This window comes from Setaria italica, chromosome VII, assembly GCF_000263155.2.
Source record: "Setaria italica strain Yugu1 chromosome VII, Setaria_italica_v2.0, whole genome shotgun sequence".
Classification (NCBI taxonomy): Eukaryota; Viridiplantae; Streptophyta; class Magnoliopsida; order Poales; family Poaceae; genus Setaria; species Setaria italica.
In genome coordinates, this window is record NC_028456.1 from 28,597,045 (window position 1) to 28,621,428 (window position 24,384).

The window sequence follows — 24,384 nt, forward strand, 5'->3', positions numbered from 1 at the left end:
AGTACCTGCCCTCCGACAAGGCGCAGGACGCCAGGCTCTACATCCTCAGCCTCCAGTTCTGGCTCGGCGGCTCGCCGGACAACCTCCAGAACTTCCTCAAGATGATCGCCGGCTCATACGTGCCGGCGCTCAAGGCCGCCGGCGGCATCAAGTACGACGACCCCGTGCTCTACCTCGATGCCGGCATCTGGCACCCGCTCGCGCCCACCATGTACGAGGACGTCAAGGAGTACCTCAACTGGTACGGCACGCGCCGGGACGCCAACGACAAGCTCAAGGACCCCGACGCGCCCGTCATCGGACTCGTCCTGCAGAGGAGCCACATTGTCACCGGGGATGACGGCCACTACGTCGCAGTCATCATGGAGCTCGAGGCCATGGGCGCCAAGGTCATACCAATCTTCGCCGGCGGCCTCGACTTCTCCGGGCCCGTGCAGCGCTACCTCGTCGACCCGATCACCGGCAAGCCGTTCGTCAACGCCGTGGTGTCGCTCACCGGGTTCGCGCTCGTCGGCGGGCCGGCCAGGCAGGACCACCCCAAGGCAATCGCCGCGCTGCAGAAGCTCGACGTGCCGTACATCGTCGCGCTCCCGCTCGTGTTCCAGACCACGGAGGAGTGGCTCAACAGCACCTTGGGGCTGCACCCCATCCAAGTGGCGCTGCAGGTCGCGCTGCCGGAGCTTGACGGAGGGATGGAGCCCATCGTGTTCGCCGGCAGGGACCCCAGGACAGGCAAGCCCCCACTTTCTCTCGCTCATTTCTTCAGACACACACACACACACACACACACACACACACACACACACACACACACACACACACACACACACACACACACACACACACACACACACACATATAAACCACAGGATAAGAAATTATCTTGGTCTGATTTGTTTGCTGCTGGTTGTTCTCTTATTTCTGGCACACCTGTACTCAATTCAAGCAGAGTTGTAAATGATTTTTCTTGGCCTTGGTGCAGGGAAATCACATGCACTGCACAAAAGGGTGGAGCAGCTCTGCACCAGAGCAATCAGATGGGCTAAACTCAAGAGGAAAACTAAGGTGCGTCTGTAATTTTCCTCATAGTTACTGCACATTGATACGAGTGCTGCACAAATTGCAAATTCTGGTATTGAGTACTAGAAGATCAGGGGCAACTATAAAGTTATAACAGATAATTCTGCTGTTTTACTCTTCTTGGACTACATTTGGGCTGAAAAAGTTAACTTTCTCATAGCTGGCATTTATTAACTTGCTAGATCATCTGCTAATTCACTGTCATGCTGAACTGAAACTGAAGAATTACTTATACATGCCAATGCCGTTCTAGGATACATATTAATTAACCAATAGTGCCCCATGCCACAAATATGCTATGGTATAGTAGTTTTCAGATCGACAGTGAAGTAGTTTGGCTGAAAACTGGAACTGAAGAATTTCTTAGACATACCAACGCCACAAGCCTGCAATGATGATGCCAAGTTAAATAACTGACAAAACTCCTGATAAAGCCTCTGTAATGCATAGCATCTCATTACAAAAGAGAAGAGCAGATTATTTAAAACTATTAACAGATGACAACCTTTAGCTGCCAACTGACTGAAGTTCAAATCCTTCTAATGATCAATTGAAACTGGAAGGAAAAAATTAATACTTTGGTTGCATAGTGGCCTGTTTTGTGCTATTTTGTTTTTTCAGCGAAAGCTTTGCACTTTCATGACCAGTTATTAATGGTTAAAAAGTACTGATACTGAGCTACCATTCCCTGTATGCATAAGTGTTGGAATTAACTCCCACTTTGGTCCGTTCGTTGCAGGAGGAGAAGAAACTGGCAATCACTGTTTTCAGCTTCCCACCAGACAAAGGCAACGTTGGGACTGCAGCATATCTGAATGTGTTCAGCTCCATTTACTCTGTCCTCTCAGACCTCAAGAAGGACGGCTACAACGTTGAGGGCCTTCCAGACACACCTGAAGCCCTCATCGAGGAGGTGATCCATGACAAGGAGGCCCAGTTCAACAGTCCGAATCTCAATGTCGCTTACCGCATGAATGTGCGGGAGTACCAGTCTCTCACTTCCTATGCCTCCTTGCTGGAGGAGAACTGGGGCAAGCCACCTGGGAACCTCAACTCTGATGGTGAAAACCTCCTTGTCTATGGGAAGCAGTATGGCAATGTCTTCATAGGTGTGCAGCCCACTTTTGGGTATGAAGGTGACCCGATGCGGCTTCTGTTCTCAAAGTCTGCCAGCCCTCACCATGGCTTTGCAGCATACTACACCTTTGTTGAGAAGATCTTCCAGGCTGATGCTGTTCTCCACTTCGGCACACATGGATCCCTCGAGTTCATGCCGGGCAAACAGGTTGGGATGAGTGATACCTGCTACCCTGACAGTCTCATTGGCAACATCCCCAACATCTACTACTATGCAGCAAACAACCCATCAGAGGCAACCGTCGCCAAGCGCCGGAGCTATGCAAACACCATCAGCTACCTGACACCACCAGCTGAGAATGCCGGTCTCTACAAGGGGCTCAAGCAGCTGTCAGAGCTCATCTCTTCTTACCAGTCTCTCAAGGACACAGGGCGTGGTCCTCAGATTGTGAGCTCAATCATCAGCACTGCTAAACAGTGTAACCTTGACAAGGATGTCCCGTTGCCTGAGGAAGGCGAGGAGCTCCCACCGAAGGAGCGGGACCTTATTGTTGGGAAGGTGTATGCGAAGATCATGGAGATAGAATCACGGCTCCTGCCGTGTGGTCTGCATGTGATCGGTGAGCCACCAAGTGCTATTGAGGCTGTGGCCACATTGGTGAACATTGCCGCCCTTGACCGCCCAGAAGAGGGCATAAGCTCACTGCCCAGCATACTTGCTGCAACAGTGGGCAGGGACATTGAAGATGTGTACAGGGGAAGTGACAAGGGCATACTGGCTGATGTTGAGCTTCTGAGGCAGATAACTGAAGCTTCTCGTGGTGCCATCACTAGCTTTGTTGAGAAGACCACAAACAGCAAAGGGCAAGTCGTAAATGTCACTAACAATCTCAGTAACATTCTTGGCTTTGGTCTCTCAGAACCATGGGTGCAGTACTTGTCCACGACCAAGTTCATCAGGGCAGACAGAGAGAAGCTGAGGGTCTTATTTGGATTCTTGGGGGAGTGCTTAAAACTCATTGTGCAAGACAATGAGCTGGGCAGCTTGAAGCTTGCCCTTGAGGGAAGCTATGTTGAGCCTGGCCCTGGCGGTGATCCGATCCGTAACCCGAAGGTTCTCCCAACAGGGAAGAACATCCATGCCCTTGACCCACAGTCCATCCCAACTGCAGCTGCCCTGAAGAGTGCCAAGATCGTTGTTGACCGTCTGCTGGAGAGGCAAAAGGCTGACAATGGTGGCAAGTATCCTGAGACAGTTGCACTTGTCTTGTGGGGCACCGATAACATCAAGACCTATGGTGAGTCATTGGCCCAGGTGCTGTGGATGATTGGTGTCCGGCCAGTGGCTGACACCTTCGGCCGTGTCAACCGTGTGGAGCCTGTCAGCCTTGAGGAGCTTGGACGTCCAAGGATTGACGTCGTCGTCAATTGCTCGGGTGTCTTCAGGGATCTCTTCATCAACCAGGTATGAATTGAATACCTCACCACATTTAAATTTTGGCTTGTGTGTACTGAATTTGCATACACATCGAGAATAGATGCATTGCTGCACTGGTCTGAACGATTTAGTTATGGAACAACGTATTTTGATGCGTGCAGATGAACCTGTTGGACCGCGCAGTGAAGATGGTCGCTGAACTAGATGAGCCAGTAGAGATGAACTATGTGCGCAAGCATGCCCAGGAGCAGGCAGAGGAGCTGGGTGTCCCACTAAGAGAGGCAGCAACAAGGGTGTTCTCAAATGCATCAGGGTCCTACTCGTCAAATGTGAATTTGGCAGTGGAGAATGCATCATGGACCGATGAGAAGCAGCTCCAGGACATGTACCTGAGCCGCAAGTCCTTTGCATTCGACAGTGACGCTCCAGGGGCAGGCATGAAGGAGAAGCGCAAGGCATTTGAGCTTGCTCTGGCAACTGCAGATGCCACATTCCAGAACCTCGACTCGTCGGAGATCTCACTGACAGATGTGAGCCACTACTTCGACTCGGACCCAACAAAGCTGGTGCAAGGGCTGCGGAAGGATGGACGGGCACCTGCCTCTTACATAGCAGATACAACCACAGCAAATGCACAGGTGAGAACACTGTCGGAGACGGTGCGTCTTGATGCAAGGACAAAGCTACTGAACCCAAAGTGGTATGAGGGGATGATGAAGAGCGGCTATGAGGGAGTTAGAGAGATCGAGAAGCGGCTCACAAACACTGTTGGGTGGAGTGCAACATCCGGACAAGTTGACAACTGGGTTTATGAGGAGGCAAATTCCACATTCATTGAAGATGAGGCGATGAGGAAGAGGCTCATGGAGACCAACCCCAACTCATTCAGGAAGCTGGTCCAGACCTTCCTAGAAGCCAGCGGCAGAGGCTATTGGGAGACATCAGAGGAGAATTTGGAAAAGCTCAGGGAGCTCTACTCAGAGGTTGAAGACAAGATTGAGGGCATTGACCGGTAAATTGGTTTGCCCGATGGATCAGTTCCAGCATTCCACCAAATAGAAGCTCGGAGCTCTTCTGTCTCACTGAGTTGAGACACTTGTAGAATGTGTGGTTTATATAAAGTCGTAACATGTAATAATACAGGAGGATACAATGCTTAACAGAGAGGGTGGCCGTGAGCCCGTGATTGGAAAAAAAGAAGAGGAAAGCATGAGTTGAACAAATGAAGTTGTTTTGTGTAGAGAGTTTCTTTTTTGTTCTCACTTGCTCATTCATCGAGGACGAATATATATCAGCCTCAACATGACCTGGCTTTTGAAATCTCCCTTGTCTTTCAGTTCACATACTTGAATGCTTCATCAGTTGTGCAGCTTGTCCTTTTGATTATTTTCTACTTTTCTGATCACTACGACATGTCTGACCTGGTTCAATCGACATGCCAAGGAAAAAAAAAGGTTTTTGTATTATTGACTGATAGCTCAAGTTTCTCTACAGCCAAGAACATCATCCTAAATGGTACCTGATCTGTCATTCAGGTAAATTATATGGAACGTCTGAGTTCTGTTCTCTCTCAAGGCTCCCGGTATCGTTTTTAATCGATGCTCTGGATTTTGTAATTTTTCTAAAATCTAAAATAATGTTTTTAGAATTTAAAATTATTACATAGTGCCAGCTACTTTGTAATGCAAATCAAACCAGGTTTTATATTTTAGGACGGAGAAGATAGGACTATGAACAATGGCACACAACGATGCAAGGGGAAAAAATACCAATCCATGGACATGGGAAACGTAGCACTACACTGATACAAGTAGAAACCAGAAGGCAGGCTGCATAAACACGTGACAGTGAAACCATACAGATACAAACAACTAGCTACTGCATAATAACATGGCAAAGGCATGCACTGGTGCTACTTATTACTCGTGATCTACTCATTCCTTGGGGCTTTATCACTTCTAGCATTCCGGGTTTATTGTCCGACGCTGCTGCTGGTGGAACCGGTGCAGGAAGGCCTGAGCCCTACTCAACTAGGTCAACTGCTAACAACAACGCTGTAAAACGGCAGCCATCAGTCGGTCATCATCTTTAGGTCGGGATCGTAGCGGCCTTGGTTGCCGGACAGTGACCAGCCAACCGGAGCAAATGTGGAATGCAGGGGATGCCCCGTGTTAGCGAACGTGCTGCCGTTAGGTCCCATGGGGCTCCCTGGATCATCAGAGTGCTCGCTTGATGTTCCGTCAGATGGGGGACTGGCAGTCGAGGTGGCCCCAAAGCCGGGCGCGTGCAGTGGCACAGAAGTTGGCTCACGTTTTGGTTGCTGCTCTTCCTTTGGCTTTTTACCTTCAGCGATGAAACTGCCAACTACAACCTGAAAAACAAAAGGGTAAGCAATTGTAAGACAAGGCTGGAGAATTCCAATTTGGGGGCATGTGAAATGGAAATGAAGGGTAAATAGCCACAGATGAATAGAGAACCTGTACAGGTGTCGCCGCCATCAGCATTCCAGCGACACAACCTCCAACTATGCGCCCATCGCTTCCAGCAAGTGCCACACTCAAACCACCTGTTCTGCTGCGAGTGTCACCATCCTCTGCAAGCAGGAATGAGCCCGACAGAGAGAGTATATCGAAGTGGCCCTGTGACAAGTCATACAATGGAATTCATATGATTTATTTGAATAAAATTTGTAATAGTGTTCTGACAATAACGATGAAAATATTGTGAATTGTATTTGAGTATGTCCTCATGGATGTACCAATGAACTGTTGCATCATATTTAGTTATTTTGCAGGGAATTGTTGTTTTGCTTTTTCTGTGTTATTGTGCCTAACTGAGATGGTAACTTAAAACTAGATAGTAGGCATTTTTGTCTCTCATCAGAAGTCAAGTTGACAAATACTGAAGGCAAATGGAATGCCAAGAGAAAAATAATGGAAATATGCAAGTTTAGCGGATGGGTGCTATATGATTGATACTACGGAACACTGAAAGTGTTGTGGCTAGGCTTTGCAGTCAATGCTCAGAAGCACCAATGAATTTTCACACAGAGTGAAGATCAGATTAAATATGTGCTCCCAGTTTCCTTGTTTAATCCTACTTAGATGAGATGGGAACCCAAAACTATGTAGCAGCCATTTTGTTTTTGTAATTATAGAAAACCAAGTTGATAGACAGCAAGCAAATGAAATGGCAAAAGGAAAAGAATGGAAATATGTGAATTAAACAGATTAATGCTATATGTTTGTTACCAACTAGTACTTAAGCAATCATACTAGAGCACAATGCAACTGAGAAGATATTGCTGATAGTTGCAAGGGTTATCAATGGTCCATTGCACAGAAATGTTTGCTTGAAAGATTTATAGCTCTGCAAAAATATACTAGAAAAAATATAGCCATCCTGTCTGGCCAAATGTAAGAAAACTGACCTAAATCGAACTTCAATTCTAAACTTGTGCGCTCTAAACTACCTCACAAAAGACCCAGCAGTAAAACAAACAAAAGCATTCGTGGTGCTCTGAGCAAGTTGAGCCTGAATATACCTCATATGTCACTATGCCACCAGAGGTTGCTGGTTGACGGAGTGTTGCTGTGCAGAGAGCACCATTTGCTGAAATTATACATGTAGTGCGTGGGCCTTGTTGTGAAAAGGCCATTATTTTTGAAGCAACATCCTGAGGTGAAAAAGGGAGATGATTTTGGTGCATAGAAGTTCATTAGATAGTCTGGGGTCCAATACAACCAGCAGGCTAAAGAAACTTCAAGCCATGTAGAAAATATATGATTAATGAAACTACAAAGCAAGCCAGGACAGATTCAAGAAATTCAGAACAAATAGTCTCCTAAATTTATAATATTATCTCTAAATTCATAATATATGTTGAATAGAAGTATACTAAATATCGAGTGATGACATAGATAGAGACCATGGCAAGGCTGACAACAATCCACAGCAAGACAGAGAAAAAAAGTATTAGAGAGTTTACAATATGCTGGGAAGAGCAAGCAGCACAATGTTTTGAGCTTGTTCTAGAAGGAAAATGCCACAAAATTCTCTTCTTAGCGCTCAAATTAACATGGTTATTGTAATTATTTAGCACCACACCAGCTGAATAATAAGGCTTGAAGAGTGGCTGTTTTTTCTAACCAGATGCACAGGAGCAGATCGAAACATTTAAACAAAAAACCAGCACGTTCACGAACAGCAATCTACTCGACCCTAAATACAGAAAGGTGCCCTGAACGTAACTTAGGCACAATAAGACCATGGAAATATACACATGATGGATGTTAAATGTGGAGCATGTTCCAAGTACCTCGTTAGGCTTCACGGTTATTATGTGGGGAGTAAATGATGTCCCTGACGATCCTGAGAAGCACAGGTGAGACAGTGAGTACTTAAAGAGTTGCTCAAGGATATTTTTACAACTCCATGGATTTGGATTCTAATTATCCCTACTGCACTAAATTAATATAATTAATTTCAACTAAGGCAGAACTAAACAACCTAAGCACACCTGTTAAATGATATTACCATTAACATTCTGACTATGCAATATGGTGGTGAAAAAATATTCATGTAAAAAGAAATATTTACTGCCCGTATCTGTTGGCAAAGGGTAAAATGCTAGAGATTGTCATAAATTGAGGCAAGACAGAAAGACACAAGGGAAAAATTATCCATCTTTGGTCTGTATGTGCACACTGCACACACATATATTCTTATTAGAAAAGAAAAAAAAACAATATTCAAAGACCAGGCTCATGTTTGAACAGATACTACTTTTCTGTTTATACTGTGCGTAATAATAAAGACAATGCTTGTACTTCCCAAAATTATTAAAATGCCTGCACCATCCCGTTCTGTTTTTAATTCCCCAGAATGTGGGGGAATCCTTTTAAAAAATGAATTCTTGCGCCGAGTCCATTAATTAAATGTACAGAAAGAAAAAGGCACACAAACTTATTCCAGAAATCAGGCCATATACGTCCACGCCCACATTTTGCAGGCGTTACAACTACAACTAGGAGCCAAGCTCCGGTGCGAACACAAAAAAAAAAGGGCAGAGCAGAGAGCTGGTGCAGGCTATATTACCCAAAGCGTCGAGCTGTTTCTTTTTGCCGGATCCGGGGGGACGCCCCCTGCGCTTCCCGTCGGGGTTGGAGTTGGAGCCGCCTCCGCCGGACTGCCCGCCGGCCTCAGCGCCCGTCGCGGCCGCGGGCTTGAGCCCCAGGCCGATGGTCCCGTCCGGGCCGTACTTCCTCGGCCTTCCCCTCTTCTTCTTCACGAGCTCCCCGCTGCTGCCGCCGGCGACGGCGCCGCCTCCGCCGGCACCGGGGTGCTGCTGCTGCTGCTGGGGCTGCGGCTGCATGCCCGGCGCGGCGGAATCGGGGCGGTACATGGCCCCCGGCGACACGTCGGCGGGCTTCATGGGCGACGAGGCGCCCGGCGACGCCATGGGGTTGAAGGCAAGCGGCATCCCGTGCATAACGTTCGCGGCGCCCGGCGGCATCCCGGGCGGGGCCGCGGCTCCGAACGCCCCGGCGTGCTGCATCATGACGCCGCCGCCGCCCCCGCCGCCAGGCTGCGGCGGAGACCCCACGCGTGGCGCCGCCTGCGCCTGCTGCTGGTGCTGGTGCTGGTCCCGGCCGTCCATCTCGCGGTGGGCCGGCGAAACCCTAGCCGAATCCCACGCGCAGCGCTCCTCGCCTCGCCTCGGCGCGCCGCACCTGCGCGCCTCGTCGGGGGGCACAGTTCACATGCGCGGCTCGCGGCGGTTGGACGTGACCTTCCCCCCGCAGTCTCTGCACCCGAAAAATCGACCTCGAAATCGAATAAAATACGGAGAAAATGGGGAAAGCGGGGGAAAATCCTGCCCTGCGGGGAGAAAAAAGAAAATTGGGGGCGAGAAATGGAGAGGAGGGGAGGTGGCGAGGTGGGAGTGGGAGGGAGGGGGAGTTACCTCACCTGAGAGGGAGTGGTGCGGATCAGATCTGTAACTGACGAGAAACCGCGATATACTGGGTAATAAATCGCTGGCTCCTCCTCCTCCTCCTGTGAAGGTCCGGGCCCATGCTGACAGAAATAGCCCCGGGTCATTTTTCTTTACCTCGAGTGAGGAAATGGTTCGAATTTCTTTTTTATTTTCCAGCTGAACACCTGTTGCAAAAAAAAATGGATTAGCTAAATGCTTTTAGGATTTTCGCAACGGCAGGTGGCCCGTTCACAAATTAAATGTGACATGTCGTTTGAGAGAGGCAAGGTGGGAGAGATCGCGTACGAAGTTGTGTGCCAAGTCGCTCGCAACAAGTTGCGAGTGCGGGGTGCCCATCCCCTGGTTTCGTTCGTGTCGTGGACCGGTCACTGCGTGCGTGCGTGACACGACGCAACAAATCGAAAGGCGGGGGCCCATCGGCGTCGTGCACGGGAGTACGGTGGGCTCCCCCAAGAGAGAGAGAGAGGACCTGTGAGAAAACAGCGTCGGACCACGGGCGCGGCCCAACACGGATCCGCGGGCGGCCGAGATAGAAAGCAGGTACCGCACGGACGGACCGTCCGACAATTTAATAACTCGATTCGCCCGCCTTGCGAGCAGGGCCGGCAGGCGGCAATCAAATCAAGCCCCGCCGCGCCGAATGCCGCCCATCCGTCCGATTCGCGTACGACGACGCGACTGCCGGTCCTATCCATCTATTTTTTTTCTGCCTTTCAATATTTGCGATAAATGACGTCGGGTGTTTGGAAACAGCCTATCACATCGAATATTTGATACTAGGAGTGTTAAATATAATCTAATTACAAAACTAATTGCACAGATGGAGTCTAATTCGCAAGATGAATTTATTAAGCCTAGTTAGTTCATGATTTGACAATGTAGTGCTACAGTAACCATTTGCTAATGATGGATTAATTAGGCTTAATAGATTTGTCTATTTCTGCAGTTAGTTTTATAATTAACTCATGTTTAATCCTTCTAATTAGTGTCCGAACATCTGATGTGACGCTTCTAAAGTTTTGTATCTCGTATCCAAACACCCCCTTAGATCTACATCAAATCCAAACAATCCTCTCATGTGGTCCTCTCCCCACGGGGCTCACCTCGTTGATTCAACATTTTGAAAAAAAAGTTAATCCAACCTTTTTCAATAGTTTTTATTCAACATTTTTCAGTGAGCCATTGTCAATGGACTTTCAGTAGTCATGCGCATGGTCGCTGTGCTGGCCTGCTACAGTAGACTTTCGTGATCTTTACAGGTAGTCATGAAGCTACGTCACTATTATACATCCTCCACGATATGCCACCAGCCGGTCTGCGTCTGCTTCCTGGCCCGTGCGATTTGTCGCGGAGCCCTGCCGCTGCCGGCGTGCCACTGACTGGTTCGGAGTCGGAGGAGCAGAGCCTGCCACTGCCAGCGTGGGGACGGGCATGCCAGCCGGGGATCGCGCGCCATGTGATGTGACCAGGCAACCAGCTCTGCGGCTCCGGCGCGGTCCCTACTTCCCCTGCTTTCCGCGCACGCCGCGCGGCGCGATCGGTCGGATTCTCGGTATTCTCTTTGGGCCTTGGCTCACAGCGCACGCCGAGAGGGTGTGGGCCTGTGGGGCGGCGGCATGGTGGCAGGATGGGCCGTGGGCTCGGCACGATCGCTGGCCTAACCTGAAAACGATTTGGGCTAGGCCCAGACCTTCTTTTATGCGATCGGCCTCTTCAGCTTTCCGCTACTGGGTTTTTTTTTTTTTTTTGATAAGGGCTTTCCGCTACTGGTTGGCCACTCTCCCCTCTTGCCCCTTCCTGACCTGCTGCTGCTGACTTGGAATTCCTTTCGCTTCCCACTGCAATCCACCGCTGCAGATTTTCCCCTCTCTTTTCGTGCACGCTCATCCCAGAGTGGACTTGGAAATCGTCAAATTATTATTTACCGAGTACGAATTCGCTCACGAAGTACACACACAGTGAATCCGCATTGACCGATTAGGTCAAAAGGTCAATTGCAACAGCCCAACCACTTCCGGAGCTAACCGCTGATGCAGCATGGGTTTGGATTGACGAATTGGACCTCCATTTCAAAAGCATTTGGCAAGTAGTTGCCGAGCCTCACTGTTTTCCCAACCATCTTTTGAATCCGTGAACCACCTCCAACAAATCTCCAACAAACCCCATGCACATGAGCACATCCGAAAGCTTCCTGCTCACGCTCGCGCGGAGCAGCCCGGCATCATTAACTCCTTACCATCCCCTTGCACATCAGTTGCAAATGTCCAAGCACTGAGTAGCGTAGCAGAGCAGTGTGCGGCAACGAGCGCAGTGTAGCGGTGGCACGCACACGTCGCCACGCGAATCGGCGTCGCCATGGGAGCGCCGGAGGCGGACAAGAAGAAGGTGGAGGAGAAGAAGAAGGTGGAGGTGAAGACGGCCATGTACAAGGTGTACGTCCACTGCGGCCAGTGCGCGCGCGACATCCAGACGCAGTTCACCGAGTTCCAAGGTGCGTAGTGCTTGTACTACTGCTGCGGTGCTTGCGATTATGATGACCTCTTCCTGCCAACTTTAATTATGCTCCGAATATGGACGGGCACATGGATCGACAGGGGTTGAGGAGGTGAAGCTGGACGCTAAGGCAGGGAAGGTGACAGTGAAGGGCGTCGGCTTCGACGTCGAGAAGCTCAGGAAGAAAGTCGAGAAGGGTTGCAGGAAGAAGGTCGAGCTGATTGTTCCTCCCAAAAAGGACGACGTCGTCATTGAGGTCAAGAAAAAGGAGGAGGTAAATGGCATCGATCGATCTCTGATAATGATGCAACATAAATACCTATGCTGTAATTAAGCTGTATCAGATCAAGAGCTCTTCTGAATTCTGATGTGTTGGGGTTTCCATGATATCTCTAGAGCATTTCTTTTGCCTAATCATGCAGGAGTTGAAGATCATCACAGTAAAGGTTCCCTTGCATTGCCCCGATTGTGCAGTAAGGGTCAAAGAGATTCTGCTGGAGCACAAGAGTAATCTCTATCTCTCTGACAGTTCCTCTATCTCTATATAATCGATCCAAGTAAACCTGTACTTGCATGATCCCATTATTTGGCACATGCTCATGTTAATATACTGATGAAGGTATCTATGCGGCCAAGACGGACCACACCAAGAACACCTGCACCGTCGAGGGCGTCATCGACGAGAAGAAGCTGGTCGAGTATATCTACCAGAGGACGCGGAAGGGGGCTGTCGTCGACAAGATCGAGAAGAAGGTGATCATCAAGGAGGAGAAGGTCGAGGTGAAGAAAGAGGTGAAGAAAGATGAGAAGAAAGAGGAGAAGAAGGAGGTCAAGAAAGAGGAGAAGAAGGTCACGGAGGTCGTCGCCCCCTACTTCATCCCCTGCACGCACCCGCGGTTCGTCGACTTCTCGCACCCGTTCCACCGCGGCGGCGGCGGCGGCTACGGTTCGCCGTGCGGCGATGGGGGTTACGGCTACGGCGGCTGCGGCGGGTACCCGTACGGTGTCAGCTACACGCACTCCGAGCTCACAGGATACCGTGACACGGCGTTCTTGCACTGCACACACCCAAATGAGTTCATCAGCGAGGAGAACCCGTATGCGTGCTCTGTGATGTAGAATTTTCTTTGCAGGTGGATTCATGTCTCGAGAATAAATGTAACACTAAGAACAATATAATATCGATAGCTCAAATTTTGCTTCAGCTCAGACGATTGGTTATTTTATTATTTAGCTTGCACTATTACGTATGCAACGTATCTGAAGTCTCATTTAGTTCAGTAACCAGCTAGGGAACTTGCACCTTCTTCCAAGTGCACATTTCAGGATTTCAGGGTGAAATGTTAATTGACTGATACCCATGCATCAGCAAGCGCAACATTTTGAAATCGGGAAATTGTTGCGCCTTATTAAGACCTTAATGAGAAATGCTTGGGCATTGAAACTGATTCGATCGCTTTAGAACTTAACTCTGTCCATTTAGTTCAATGCAACATTTGATAGTATCTATTGTGTAGATATGAAAGTAACAACTTTGTCTAGCTAGTTTACTTGCTTATTTATCAATAACAAACTAAGGGAAAATGCAATCAGAGGCTAGCTCCGATCAATCAGCTTGCTTTTAATTTGTAAACATGCTTTCACTTAGGTTCGTCATAACTCCTAATTAAATGGAGCACATGGTAATATCAGCAACTACAGATAAATTCTGTTATAACCTATATACATGTCATTAAGTTAGTAGTAAAAATTAGGGTGAGATTATTTTCTAACTGCTTGAAACCATCTTTTATAAAAAAATCATCACCAATCATAAAGCCCTCGAGTCAAATCCAACCACCTGAATTTATAAGTAGTTGGGTGTTGATTCTAACTGAAAATTAAAGCAAGTTGGTTTCAGGCACTTGAAAATAACAAAACTGTTAGGAAAGGATTAAAAACAGATCTGATAAGAGTATTTATTGCAGTGATGAGAGCTCACAATATATAGTTTCCTATCACCGAGTAGAGTTTTTAGAAACATTTTAATACTCAATTCACGCACATGTTCACAACAAAGGGTGTCAAGTAGTTCAATCTATTGGATTAAAGAAGAAACTGTTTCATCAATAGATATATGTGCAGAGATTCATGGGAACAACTTGAGAACAAGAGCGATTATCAACACATGAACATACAAAGAGATGGCATAGAACAATATGATACCCACAGACAGCTGGACTGGCCAGATAAGTAAAAGACCAAAAATAGTACTATTAGAGCTCGCAGAAATTAGATCTTCTTTACAGGAAAAGGATGATCAGTGGTTAATTAGCAGCCTTCAATATTTTTCAGTTGTTCCATTTCCATAAACAGAGTTCACGCAATAGAAGGCATATATACTACATACGTGCATAGAAATTTCATGTTGTTTTTCTTCTGGTTTATTTGTCCTTAAACAGGTAATAACGAGCTGTAAATTCAACACAAGTACTAGAAATTGGATACAGTTTTAAGAGCTCGGCAGAGTTAAGGAACGAAAATCTCAATCAACAATTCAGCGTGGAAGAAAAGGAATGTAACTAAATCTTTCAGTCTGCTTAGCACCTGGGCATTTTATTTCAAATGAAGACAAGCTGAAGGTTGCAAAGGTGCACACACCATATCAAATTCTATATAAATGATGTAGAGTAGGAGTTAAGCTAGCCATGTAGAAGTAATCCTAAGCTCTGAACAGCGATGCAACGACACAATCCAAACAGACCATATATACTACTGAACACTAGATACCATGTCGTCAATGAAACCTTAGGAATCTTTGAATGTCCAAGTCCCAAGAACTTGGGGAAACTAGCAATCTAGTTTCTTTTGTTTCTTACAAGCATCTTGCAATCTACGCATATGAGACAACAAAGAACAAGGGCCAGCATAGACATGCAGTTGGTGACTTGTGAGGATTCTTCCCCATGAGCCTTTCTTTGCGAGATGCAATTTACTAGCTGATGAATTGAGTACTGGTAGCTTTGTTATGTTTAAACAAAGGCAAAGCGTGCACACGTGTGAGCAGAAAATTGTGTGGTAATATAACTTGTGACGAAGCAGTTCCCAGACTCCAAATAAATTTAGAAGAACCAGAAGAAACTGATTGATGATACGATCGATAATATACTATACACGCATCACTAATTGCTGTTGCACACGCAGGCAGGTAACGCCTTTGTATAACTCAAAAAACAATTGCCCAAAAGCATGCACAACACATCTAGCTAGCTGCTACATGATGATAAAGTAAGAACTGACAGCTTAAGCCACTAGAATACGCTAGCTTTTCTTAACACAATTTGGTTGAAGCGAATCTCTCATCCAGAGCAACAAGAACAGCAAGAACCCCCATGCATGGAAACATCGATTAACACACAGGTCACACATGCATCCTTGGGAACAGATTAAATTAAAGGCTGCTTATTAAAAGCCAGATTAAAAATTAAGACAAGGTTACACCACAAATTAAGTTTCAAGAGACATGAGAGAAGAAAAGGGAAAAGAAGGGAAGAAGAAGAACAAGGAGAACACATAATCAGAGAGAGACCGAGCAAACACTACGAACTTGTACAGAGATCGAGATAGAAATAGTAGAGATAATATCCTTGCAAGCATGCGTGCGCTAACCTTCTGCAAGCTGCCTTCAACCCTTGTGCCCTTCAATGCTTTCTTCTTGCCATCTCCTCCTGTTCTTACACACCTGAATTACACACCCCCATGGATTTTGTCAGAACGGTGGCCGCGCTCCGGCCCACCCATGGCTGTCGGCACCAGGCGGGAGTTGCGATCCGCCACCGGCCATGTTGTTGAGCGGCAGGTTGAAGAAGGGCAGACCGGCAGCAGACGGGTCGGAAGGGAACGGGCCACCGCCGCCCATGCCACCTGCGCCATCGGCACCGCCGGGCGGCTGCATCTGGAGGCCGGGTGGCGCTGCCTGGGCCTCCTCCTCCTCCAGAGGAAGGCGCTCGTAGGCGACGTTGGCGAAGGACGCGGCGATGACGATGACGGGGCCGGCAGCGTAGAGCGCGCCGACGACGTTCCCGCCGACCACCTGCCCCTGGCCCCCCGCGAGGAAGATGGTGAGGCTGGTGGCGCCGGGGGGAGCCGGCGGCGGGAGGAAGGAGCCCGAGAGCGACAGGATCTCGAACCTTCCGTGCAGCGTCACGACGGCGCCCGTGGGCGCCGACGGCTGCCGCAGAGTCACGTTGGTGACCACGCCGCTGCCGCTCAGAACGCAGACGCCGCGCTGCCGCCGGCGCGCGTACGTGGAGACGGACTCGAACACGTCGCAGCCGCTCCCGACCTCCAGGATGTGGGCGCGCAGCGTGTTGGCGCTCTCCCGCGTGATGATCACCGGGGGCTTGGGCTTGTTCTTCGAGCCCGGCGGGCGCCCGCGGGGCCGGCGGGCGACCATCTCCCCGTTCCCGCCACCGCCGCTGCCCGGGCCATCTCCAGCTGGGCCGGAAGAGGACGACCCGCCGTCGTGCTCGCCGAACGGCCCGCCGTTGTTGCTGTTGCCGCCGCCGCTGCCATTGGGGTCGTCGTCGGAGGGCTCCGGCTGCTTGCTGGCGTAGTTGTGCTGCAGCTGGAGGTCGGGGTGGAGGTGGTGGAGCTGGTGGACGTAGCGCGTCGCGGCGGTGCCGAGGTCGAGGCCTGCCATGCTTCTCTGCTAGCTCATGTACTGATGTAGCTAGCAAGCAAAAATTTAAAAACTAGAAAAGCAGGGGAAAAAAAGAGAGAAAAATACTCGAATTGCAACAGAAGTGGTGTTTTGTTTTTAGGTTAAAAGGAAGTGTTGGAAAAGGAAGCAATGATTTTTAAAGAGGGGGATTGTTTATGGTTCTGCCTGTTTTAAAAGTTTTTGGATGCAGAAAGAAGCAAACAGGAAGAAATTAAAAAACCAAACAAGCGAGTGCTTGCATGGAGGAGAGAACGAACACTAACAAGGCAGCAGAGAGCTGTGTGCTATGAGCAGGATAGGGGAAGGACGGAGGAGGGAGGAGGAGAGAAAGGGAAGCTATGAAGGAGAAGGTGAGGCACAGGAGGAGAGATGGGAAAGAGGAGGGTTTGAGAGGTTCTGCCAACCAGTGGTAGGAGGTGCACCGCATAAAATAATGCGGAGGGAAGAGGAGAGGGTTGGGAGAACAAATTCTTGTGCATCCTTTGCAGCTACGGACAAAGAGATAAGGCTATGACACTGACACGTGGGCCGCCATGTTCTGGAGCCCACGCGTCAGTATCGCAGGCGTCCTTCGTGATGGTGACAGGGGAGGCTTCGGAGAAAGAGAGATGGAGCGGGAGGAACTATGATGCAAAAATGTGATGCATGGTGATAGCGATGGCTTAGCGTGTTCGCCGCAAGATTATGCTAATTAACCAGGGTTAAGTGCCTAAACCCGTGGTTTAGGACCACTGATCCAGGGTTAATGCGAATTGGTGTTGAGATTATTCATGACTACACTCCGGTGGGGCCCGTGCCAGCGCGTGCTGCGCTCGGATCGATTGCACACAGTTAGGTCTAACCCCTTCGTGAGGTGGTATGCACATTGCTAGGGAATGTACCTTCAGTGTCGGGTTCTAACCCCTTTAATACCGGTTGTGCAACCGATATTGCTATATCGGTACTAAAGTGGGTTCACGACCCGTGGGATTCGAACCCACGACCTTCGGTCTCGCGTGATCCTTCCTTACCACTCCACCTACATAGCATATGTGATGGATGCGAATATGCTTTCCTTTTGAAGTAACCTGTGGAGAGACCTTTTAGTACCAGGTGGTGTTATGACCCGGTACTAGTTACCAAGTCATAACACCACCTGGTACTAAAAAGTTTCCGGGGACCTTCAATTTTGGACCGGTACTAATGCTAACATTACCAGTACTTGAGGTTGAGGATGGATGCTCATATTTGTAGTAGTGGTAGAACAGCGCGCAACAATATTGTGCAAAGCTGTGCACTAGCTCTCAAAGAGTCAATATCAATGATAAAATTTTGGAGTTAGCTTGTATTTGGGCTCCAGTCACTGTGTGGGCACATACCCTGGTGATGTGCGAGATTGTAAACTTTCTTCAACATTTCCTCTACTTAATGCAATGATGCGTGGTCCTCCTACACATTCGAGAAAAAAAATTGAAGTTAGCTTCAAACACTGCATATCGCAAATGTTATAATTTTCCACAACCTCTACCTGAACTATCATCTATGTTCTTCATCACACGGTGTATATGTGAGGTGTACCCTCATTACCAAATTGTTCCACTACAACACATCAGGTGTACTTTACTTTCCACTTTCCTCCATGATCCGCCTTGTTAACTTGAGCTCAAACCAAACTCATGAAAATCATCAAACGGAGAACTCTGTTGCTTTTTACCAAAATCTGAGACTTTTTAAGTAGAGATCAGATGAATGATAATGGCATGGTTGCCTCCCACTTTGAGGCCTAACTATGTGTTTTCCCTATTTTTTCACTGTGCACAATTATTACCCTACTGTTTTCAAAATGTTTGTGAAACCATGAGCAGCAGCGCAAACATTTTACTATACAAGGAGTAGGAGCAACCTTGCAAGCGGTAAAAGGAAGAGAGGCAGGCTGAAAAGTGGGGGAAACCATGCACATGCCCCTCATTAGTTTTGGTCTAGGTAGAGAACTTGAAGGCCACAGAAACTGGTAAAAAAAACCTAAGATAATACAACCGGCCTTAACAAAACTTTCGCACATTAAACTCAAAGGCAGTTAGTTTGGTCTAATTTGCCAGTTCTTTTTGGAAGGCCGAATAATCTCTATTACCTTCATGCACACCAAACTAAACAGCCCTTGCATGCTAACTGCTCTTAGCGGTATGCACTACTAGGGAACTGACCTTCCATTCACCCTCTTTTATCCCGGCTAACATTGGACCTGTGACTAAAGTCACTTTAGTCCCAGGTCAAAAATATGCCACCGAAAGCCAGCGGGCAGGGGGGGCTTTTATTCTTGGTTGTAAAGACCAACCGGGACTAAAGCCCACCCCTTTAGTCCCGGTTGTAACGGCTACAAAAAATCCCACCGACGCTTCCCCTTTTGTCCCGGTTGGAAATTCCAACCAAGACTACCAACCGAGATAAAAGGGGGGACTTTTGTCCATGTTGAAATTTTCAACCGGGACAAAACGTCCAACCGGATCTCCACGTCCCCCCTACCCACCTTATCTCCTCCTCTCCCTTTTTTTTATCTCGCACGCAACCTTATCTCCCTCCTCCTCCTCTCTTCCAGGCGCACCGACGCACCTTATCTCTTCTCCTCCTCCTCTCCCTCCTCCCTCCTCGCTTCCAGGCGGGCGGCCGGTGCGGGAGGGTGGCAGGTGGGCGGGCGGATGGGCGCCGCGGCGGGCGGGTGGCCGGGCGGCAGGGGTGCGGGCGGCTGGCCTGCCGGCGCGGGTGGCTTTTTTTTATTTTTTTTGAAAACTTTTTATTCCCGATTGGTTTTACCAACGAGGGGGTCTTTAGTCTCGGGTGAATGAACCAACTAGGATTAAAGGGGGTCTTTAGTCCCGGGTGAATGATCCGGGACTAAAGAACCCACTTTTATCTCGAAAATTTAGTCCTGGATGGATTTTCGGGATGTTTGACCCTTACCAAACCGGGACTAATGCCGTGTTTTCCAGTGGTGATGGTTTGGCCTAGTTGCATACCACTCCGATGGGGAGAACACGCAGTACATGTGTGCGGCTTGTACAGGCATATATATATGGGATCTCTGCTATTCCGACCTTGAGCATAAAATTTTAGTTTACAAATTGATTGATGCATTTTTAATTGTCCAATTGTCCTTTCTAGCATAATTTTAGACACGAACATTTAAAATTTGATTGTATGTAGTTTACTAGTAATAAACTATGCCAGGTCAAATGGATGACCCACATCATCCTCACACGTACCCTTAACTTATTTTTATATGTGTTATCTTATCAAATCGTATAACTGTAACCAGCATGGTGCCGGGACTTTCACTAATCACCACGTATGATGACCTGAAAACTTTGGAAGCTAGACTACTTTTCACCATCTTTTCATGGCACCAATTAACATGAGTAACCTCACCAGGTTTGCCCAAAGTTGCACATCTTTTTTAATGCTTCTCCTTGATCTTTTGGAGAGATCCGTTCTATATAATCAATAAATCAACGCGGTAGTTTTCAACTACACACACGGTGAGACATGGAATGTACCGTACGTATGTTGAGCTTTTCATTAAACAAAATAGGTTATTATAAGGGGAGCGGGAATAGTTTATGTTCTCTGTCAAGCTGTGTGTTAGTTTCATTATTTATATAAGTAAAATATACAAAGCAATCATGTAACTTTATGACAATGAGGACAGATCGTGCAGCCATGGTTGGTGTTATGATATAAGCAGCATTAAAAATCTACAATCAACTGTAACATGTTCTCTAACATATGCGCTTACAGACTCCAATAACATATTGGAGTTACAAGCGTAACATACTAATAATAGTATCTCAATAATTTATGTTTCCATGATCTAAGATTATACAATTTTGGGGATATAGATCGATGTGCATATATCCTTCTTAATTCTACAGCTTTTGAACAACAACTTTCATTAATTTAATTGCATAGTAGGGCTTGCTAGATCAGGGAAGCGATAGCTAGATCACAGAATCTGTAGCACCACGAAACGGTACATAATTTAACACAAGTCTTAAATTAACTGGTGTTTAATAGTTTTTATTAATTCTCTTTCAGGGTACATATGTTCTCCAAATTCCTGTTTAACCAAGGATAATAACCAAGCCCTTTTCTAAAACAATAAACAAAATAAGTAAATAACCACATATCATGTTTTTGCCAACCAAGAATTATGTTGACCATATTGTATATATTTGGTTACATATAAATATCTTTCTTGCTAAAACTATCTTTTAACTCAAATTTTGACAAAGTCATTTTCTTTTCCCGGTTAAACATGAAATCAAACATTTTCGTCAATTTCTTCAATAGAATGGAAATCATCAGTATGACGTTTGATGTGACAATATATTGGAAATATTGCTAGTTAATTAGTTCACTGTACTGGAATTAGCAATGTCATCTAGTTAATCCCCCAATTTCAAATTCCAGGTCGTTTTAGCTTTTCTAGATTCATAGATTTTGCTATGTGTCTAGACATAGCGTATATCTATGTAGCAAAAACTGTGAACCTTAAAATGTCAAAGCGACCTACAACTTAGGACAGAGTTAGTATTAAATAAAAGTATTGTCGACTGTTTGGTCGTCAAGTTACAATGCTAATAATCAAACCTTGATACTCATATAAATACGAATAGTGGGTCTCTGTATGCAATTTCAAAGAATGCCCTAGTCAACTCTCAAACTATCTTGTGTATACTGTAGGGTTACGTACGTCGTTGTAGTTGTCATTTAGGCGCTTGAGAAAATTCTCTCTTAATCACATACTGGTGTCATATTTGACTCGAATTATGAACTTGGAAGAAACAAAGGGTGAATTGTTAATTTGTTTCGTCAGGTGTTTGGGGTGACTAGTTTTCTCTTTCGTTGTAGAATTTGACTTGTTCATGATACTCTTTTGTTGTACTTCATGGTACATAGGCTCCATAGCACTCCGGCTTGCATGGTTTTTTCTGGTACGGAAAGCTTGTGCTCACAGAAAAAAAAATGCAACCCGGCTTTTAACCCTGCTCGGCTGCTCCCCCACTTTTACGTCTACCATTCCAACATCAACACAGGGAGCTGTGCCGGGCTAATCAGCTCTCGACAAGTGCCCATCCTGGAGCCGAGCCAGCGGCGCGCGCTCCGATAGCGAGCCGGTGCAGCCGGGCCAAGCTTCGGCTCGTCCCACGTGCCCGGTCACGTGCGGCGAGCCCCAGGCGGTAACTCGGCGTGGCTGTCGGCCATGGCCGGGCACGTCAGGACTCAGGAACTCGCCTTTCTCGGGAACGGGCCGCGCTGTGCCCGCCGAGACCCACGCACGCCCCGCTGCAAGTGGGCCCCACCACGCAGGCCCACGCTCCGTCCTGCAGGTCGCCAGCCATGGGAAATTGGGAAGAAAGAAAGACCGTCCGGAAGGAAACCCTAACCCTAGGGATGCTCCAAAATCAAAAGTTAGAGTGATGAGAACACGACGCATTTACTAATTACGCATCTTCCTTTTCCTTTTGCAATTATCTAAAGCTAGTTAAGCGACATATTTATATTGTAATTAATCGAGGCTTATACATGAGCAATATTTGTGCTGTTGTCTTAGCTTGCTTATCAAAAATATTTACAGCTATTCACATGTACTTGATCATGAAAAGAAACGTGCATGTGTGCAGGACATGTACAATTCTTGGTTGGTCAGATTCGTTTTTCCAGGATTAGCAGTTGATAAGATACCTCCTCTGTTGCTATCACAAAGTCTGAATATACAAGGGGGAGGAGAGATCTGTAACAGTGCCTATCGTACTCTTAACTCATTAGCATTGTGGATACGAAAAGAATGCATGATCTGCTGTTTTTTTTTATCAACACAAGTAAGCTCTTGAGGTTACAAAGCTAGTATTATAAAAAGGAATCCATGCATTTGGATAAGACGTACGTAAGTACATTACACTGTTTTTGTTTCCTTTTTTTCTTCTTCGTGCTCTCACTGCTTTCTGGTATCTTAGGTTGTGTAACCACCACTCTTTAAGGGTAGAATTAAAATATAGAGGCTGTCAATCACAGGTGCGTTGTAAATTAAAAACTTGCATTGCAGGTTTCATGCTGTCTTGGGCGAAGGTGATGAGCGCATAAACTAATCATCTAATTAATCAATCACTAATCATGTGTCCACCTTTCACCAACAAGGGGTAGTATATGTAACACCTAACAGCTTTGGATACCTTAGATCTCATAAGAAAAAACTCTGGAAGTCTGGATTCCTAATTAGTTAGAAGTGGTAGTTAAAATACTGTAACACTGGAGTTACATATATACTTAATTCTGAAACACATGTTGCTTCAACAAAAGAGTGAAGTGCACCCACGGTTCTTAAACTTGTTCAAAGGTACTGTATCATATAAGACCTTGTACTATTGCTATATATATATGCTAGCTAATATGCATATTTGGATCCCTAGCTAATAAGCTCGTTAATTTTGTCACTCGAGGGACCTCTACCTCGCGTGCGCACATATATGGGCCATCCATCTTAGCGTTGAGTCTAGCTACATCTCTTCTCTTCTTGTGTGCAACCAAGTCAGGTCTTTATTTTATTATTAGTGTGTACACTGCCTCTTTGATCTTGAATTTTGAAAATTCTACTAGAATATTGCATGTGTGTTGAATATGCACTACTTCAAATTTCCCATGTTCACACTGAGTTTATATAGTTGATTGACATGTACGGATGCACATACGACTACACTAGCTGGTGATGGATCGCCGGGTGTGCAGTGCCTGAAGAATTCCATTTCCATACCAGCAGCTAGCCCACCGATGGGATCTGCGCCGCATGGGCGCACGCAGCGCAGCGCACCAGCCGCCGCTCGAGATCTCCGGGTGGCGAGCTAATGAGGTTTCGTTCTTTTCGCCGTCTTTTGACCGGTCGCGCACGTCGTGGCGTGGGGTGGCCGCCGAGCCGGCCGATCGATCGGTCATCGGTGGAGATGCCCTAGATCTTGGGCAGCTAGCTGCGTGCGTGCGACCAGTGGTGGTTCCAAGGACGGTGACTCGCGCGTACCCAGTTGCACTATTTTTAAATCCGCGTGACAACTTTACCACTCGCTTACTTTAAGAAAGCTTAGCGATCAAGCGCGCTACTAGGTCGTAAGCAAGGTAGCCCCAGCGCAGGCTCGACGGCAATTGATTAATCGCTGCTAATTGTGCGCGTCATGGTCCCTAATCCCGACAACCACGTCGCCTTTTGGCCAATGGCGTGAGGATAAGCCCGAGACCGGGGGCTACTAATGGCGTGATTAAACCTAGCCTAATCCCCTCGTCGAGTCCGCGAGACCAACCAAAGCAAAGCAGCTGTTAGCAAAGCTAAGCACATGTACATATGCAGGCAGGAGAGAGGAGGAGGAAGAAGAACAACAGACGCCGCCGCGCGCCCCTACCAGGAGGCGAGAGGCCAAGCAATTTGGTAAAAAGCTCATCTCGGCGAGGCGAGCGTTCATATGCAGCATCGCAGCAGCAGCGTTAATTCTCCCGATCGATTCACACGTAAAACAGGTCACATAATTTGGTTCCTTGCCACCACTAGTTTTGTTCGTGGGTTGCATCGGTTGGCCT

The 24,384-nt window shown here is 47.3% G+C and overlaps 4 protein-coding genes across 6 annotated transcripts in view; 2 read left to right on the plus strand and 2 right to left on the minus strand.

The window, feature by feature from the left end:
• The window catches only part of LOC101786123 (magnesium-chelatase subunit ChlH, chloroplastic), a 5,288-nt gene extending 371 nt beyond the window's left edge, over positions 1–4,917 (plus strand). Inside the window, exons 2-5 of the mRNA XM_004976582.3 lie at positions 3–732; positions 983–1,065; positions 1,820–3,622; positions 3,757–4,917. Coding sequence (XP_004976639.2) covers positions 3–732; positions 983–1,065; positions 1,820–3,622; positions 3,757–4,611 — 3,471 coding nt within the window. The 3' untranslated portion in view covers positions 4,612–4,917. The remainder of the gene's footprint in view (positions 1–2; positions 733–982; positions 1,066–1,819; positions 3,623–3,756) is intronic.
• A 409-nt stretch (positions 4,918–5,326) lies between these two features.
• LOC101786525 (AT-hook motif nuclear-localized protein 10) lies at positions 5,327–9,582 on the minus strand. Of its 3 annotated transcripts, none has more exons than XM_004976584.3 (6): positions 9,566–9,582; positions 8,693–9,402; positions 7,914–7,966; positions 7,140–7,271; positions 6,073–6,234; positions 5,411–5,966 (listed from the first exon to the last, which is right to left on the minus strand). In XM_004976584.3, the coding sequence occupies exons 2-6, from the start codon at positions 9,252–9,254 to the stop codon at positions 5,667–5,669; spliced, it is 1,209 nt and encodes a 402-aa protein (XP_004976641.1). In that variant the 5' UTR covers positions 9,255–9,402; positions 9,566–9,582; the 3' UTR covers positions 5,411–5,666. The 3 variants fall into 3 exon arrangements, with proteins under 3 accessions (XP_012703037.1, XP_004976641.1, XP_004976640.1); XM_004976583.3 differs by having other exon boundaries at positions 9,561–9,579; XM_012847583.2 differs by lacking the exon at positions 9,566–9,582 and having other exon boundaries at positions 5,327–5,966; positions 8,693–9,502.
• Positions 9,583–11,810: 2,228 nt separating this feature from the next.
• On the plus strand, positions 11,811–13,312 carry LOC101752646 (heavy metal-associated isoprenylated plant protein 7). The gene is made up of 4 exons (XM_004976585.3): positions 11,811–12,084; positions 12,188–12,360; positions 12,509–12,593; positions 12,706–13,312. The coding sequence occupies exons 1-4, from the start codon at positions 11,949–11,951 to the stop codon at positions 13,203–13,205; spliced, it is 894 nt and encodes a 297-aa protein (XP_004976642.1). The 5' UTR covers positions 11,811–11,948; the 3' UTR covers positions 13,206–13,312.
• A 2,190-nt stretch (positions 13,313–15,502) lies between these two features.
• LOC101753056 (AT-hook motif nuclear-localized protein 23) lies at positions 15,503–17,198 on the minus strand. Its single transcript, XM_004976586.3, has one exon. The coding sequence runs from the start codon at positions 16,765–16,767 to the stop codon at positions 15,835–15,837; it is 933 nt and encodes a 310-aa protein (XP_004976643.1). The 5' UTR covers positions 16,768–17,198; the 3' UTR covers positions 15,503–15,834.
• Between the last annotated feature and the right edge of the window lie 7,186 nt (positions 17,199–24,384).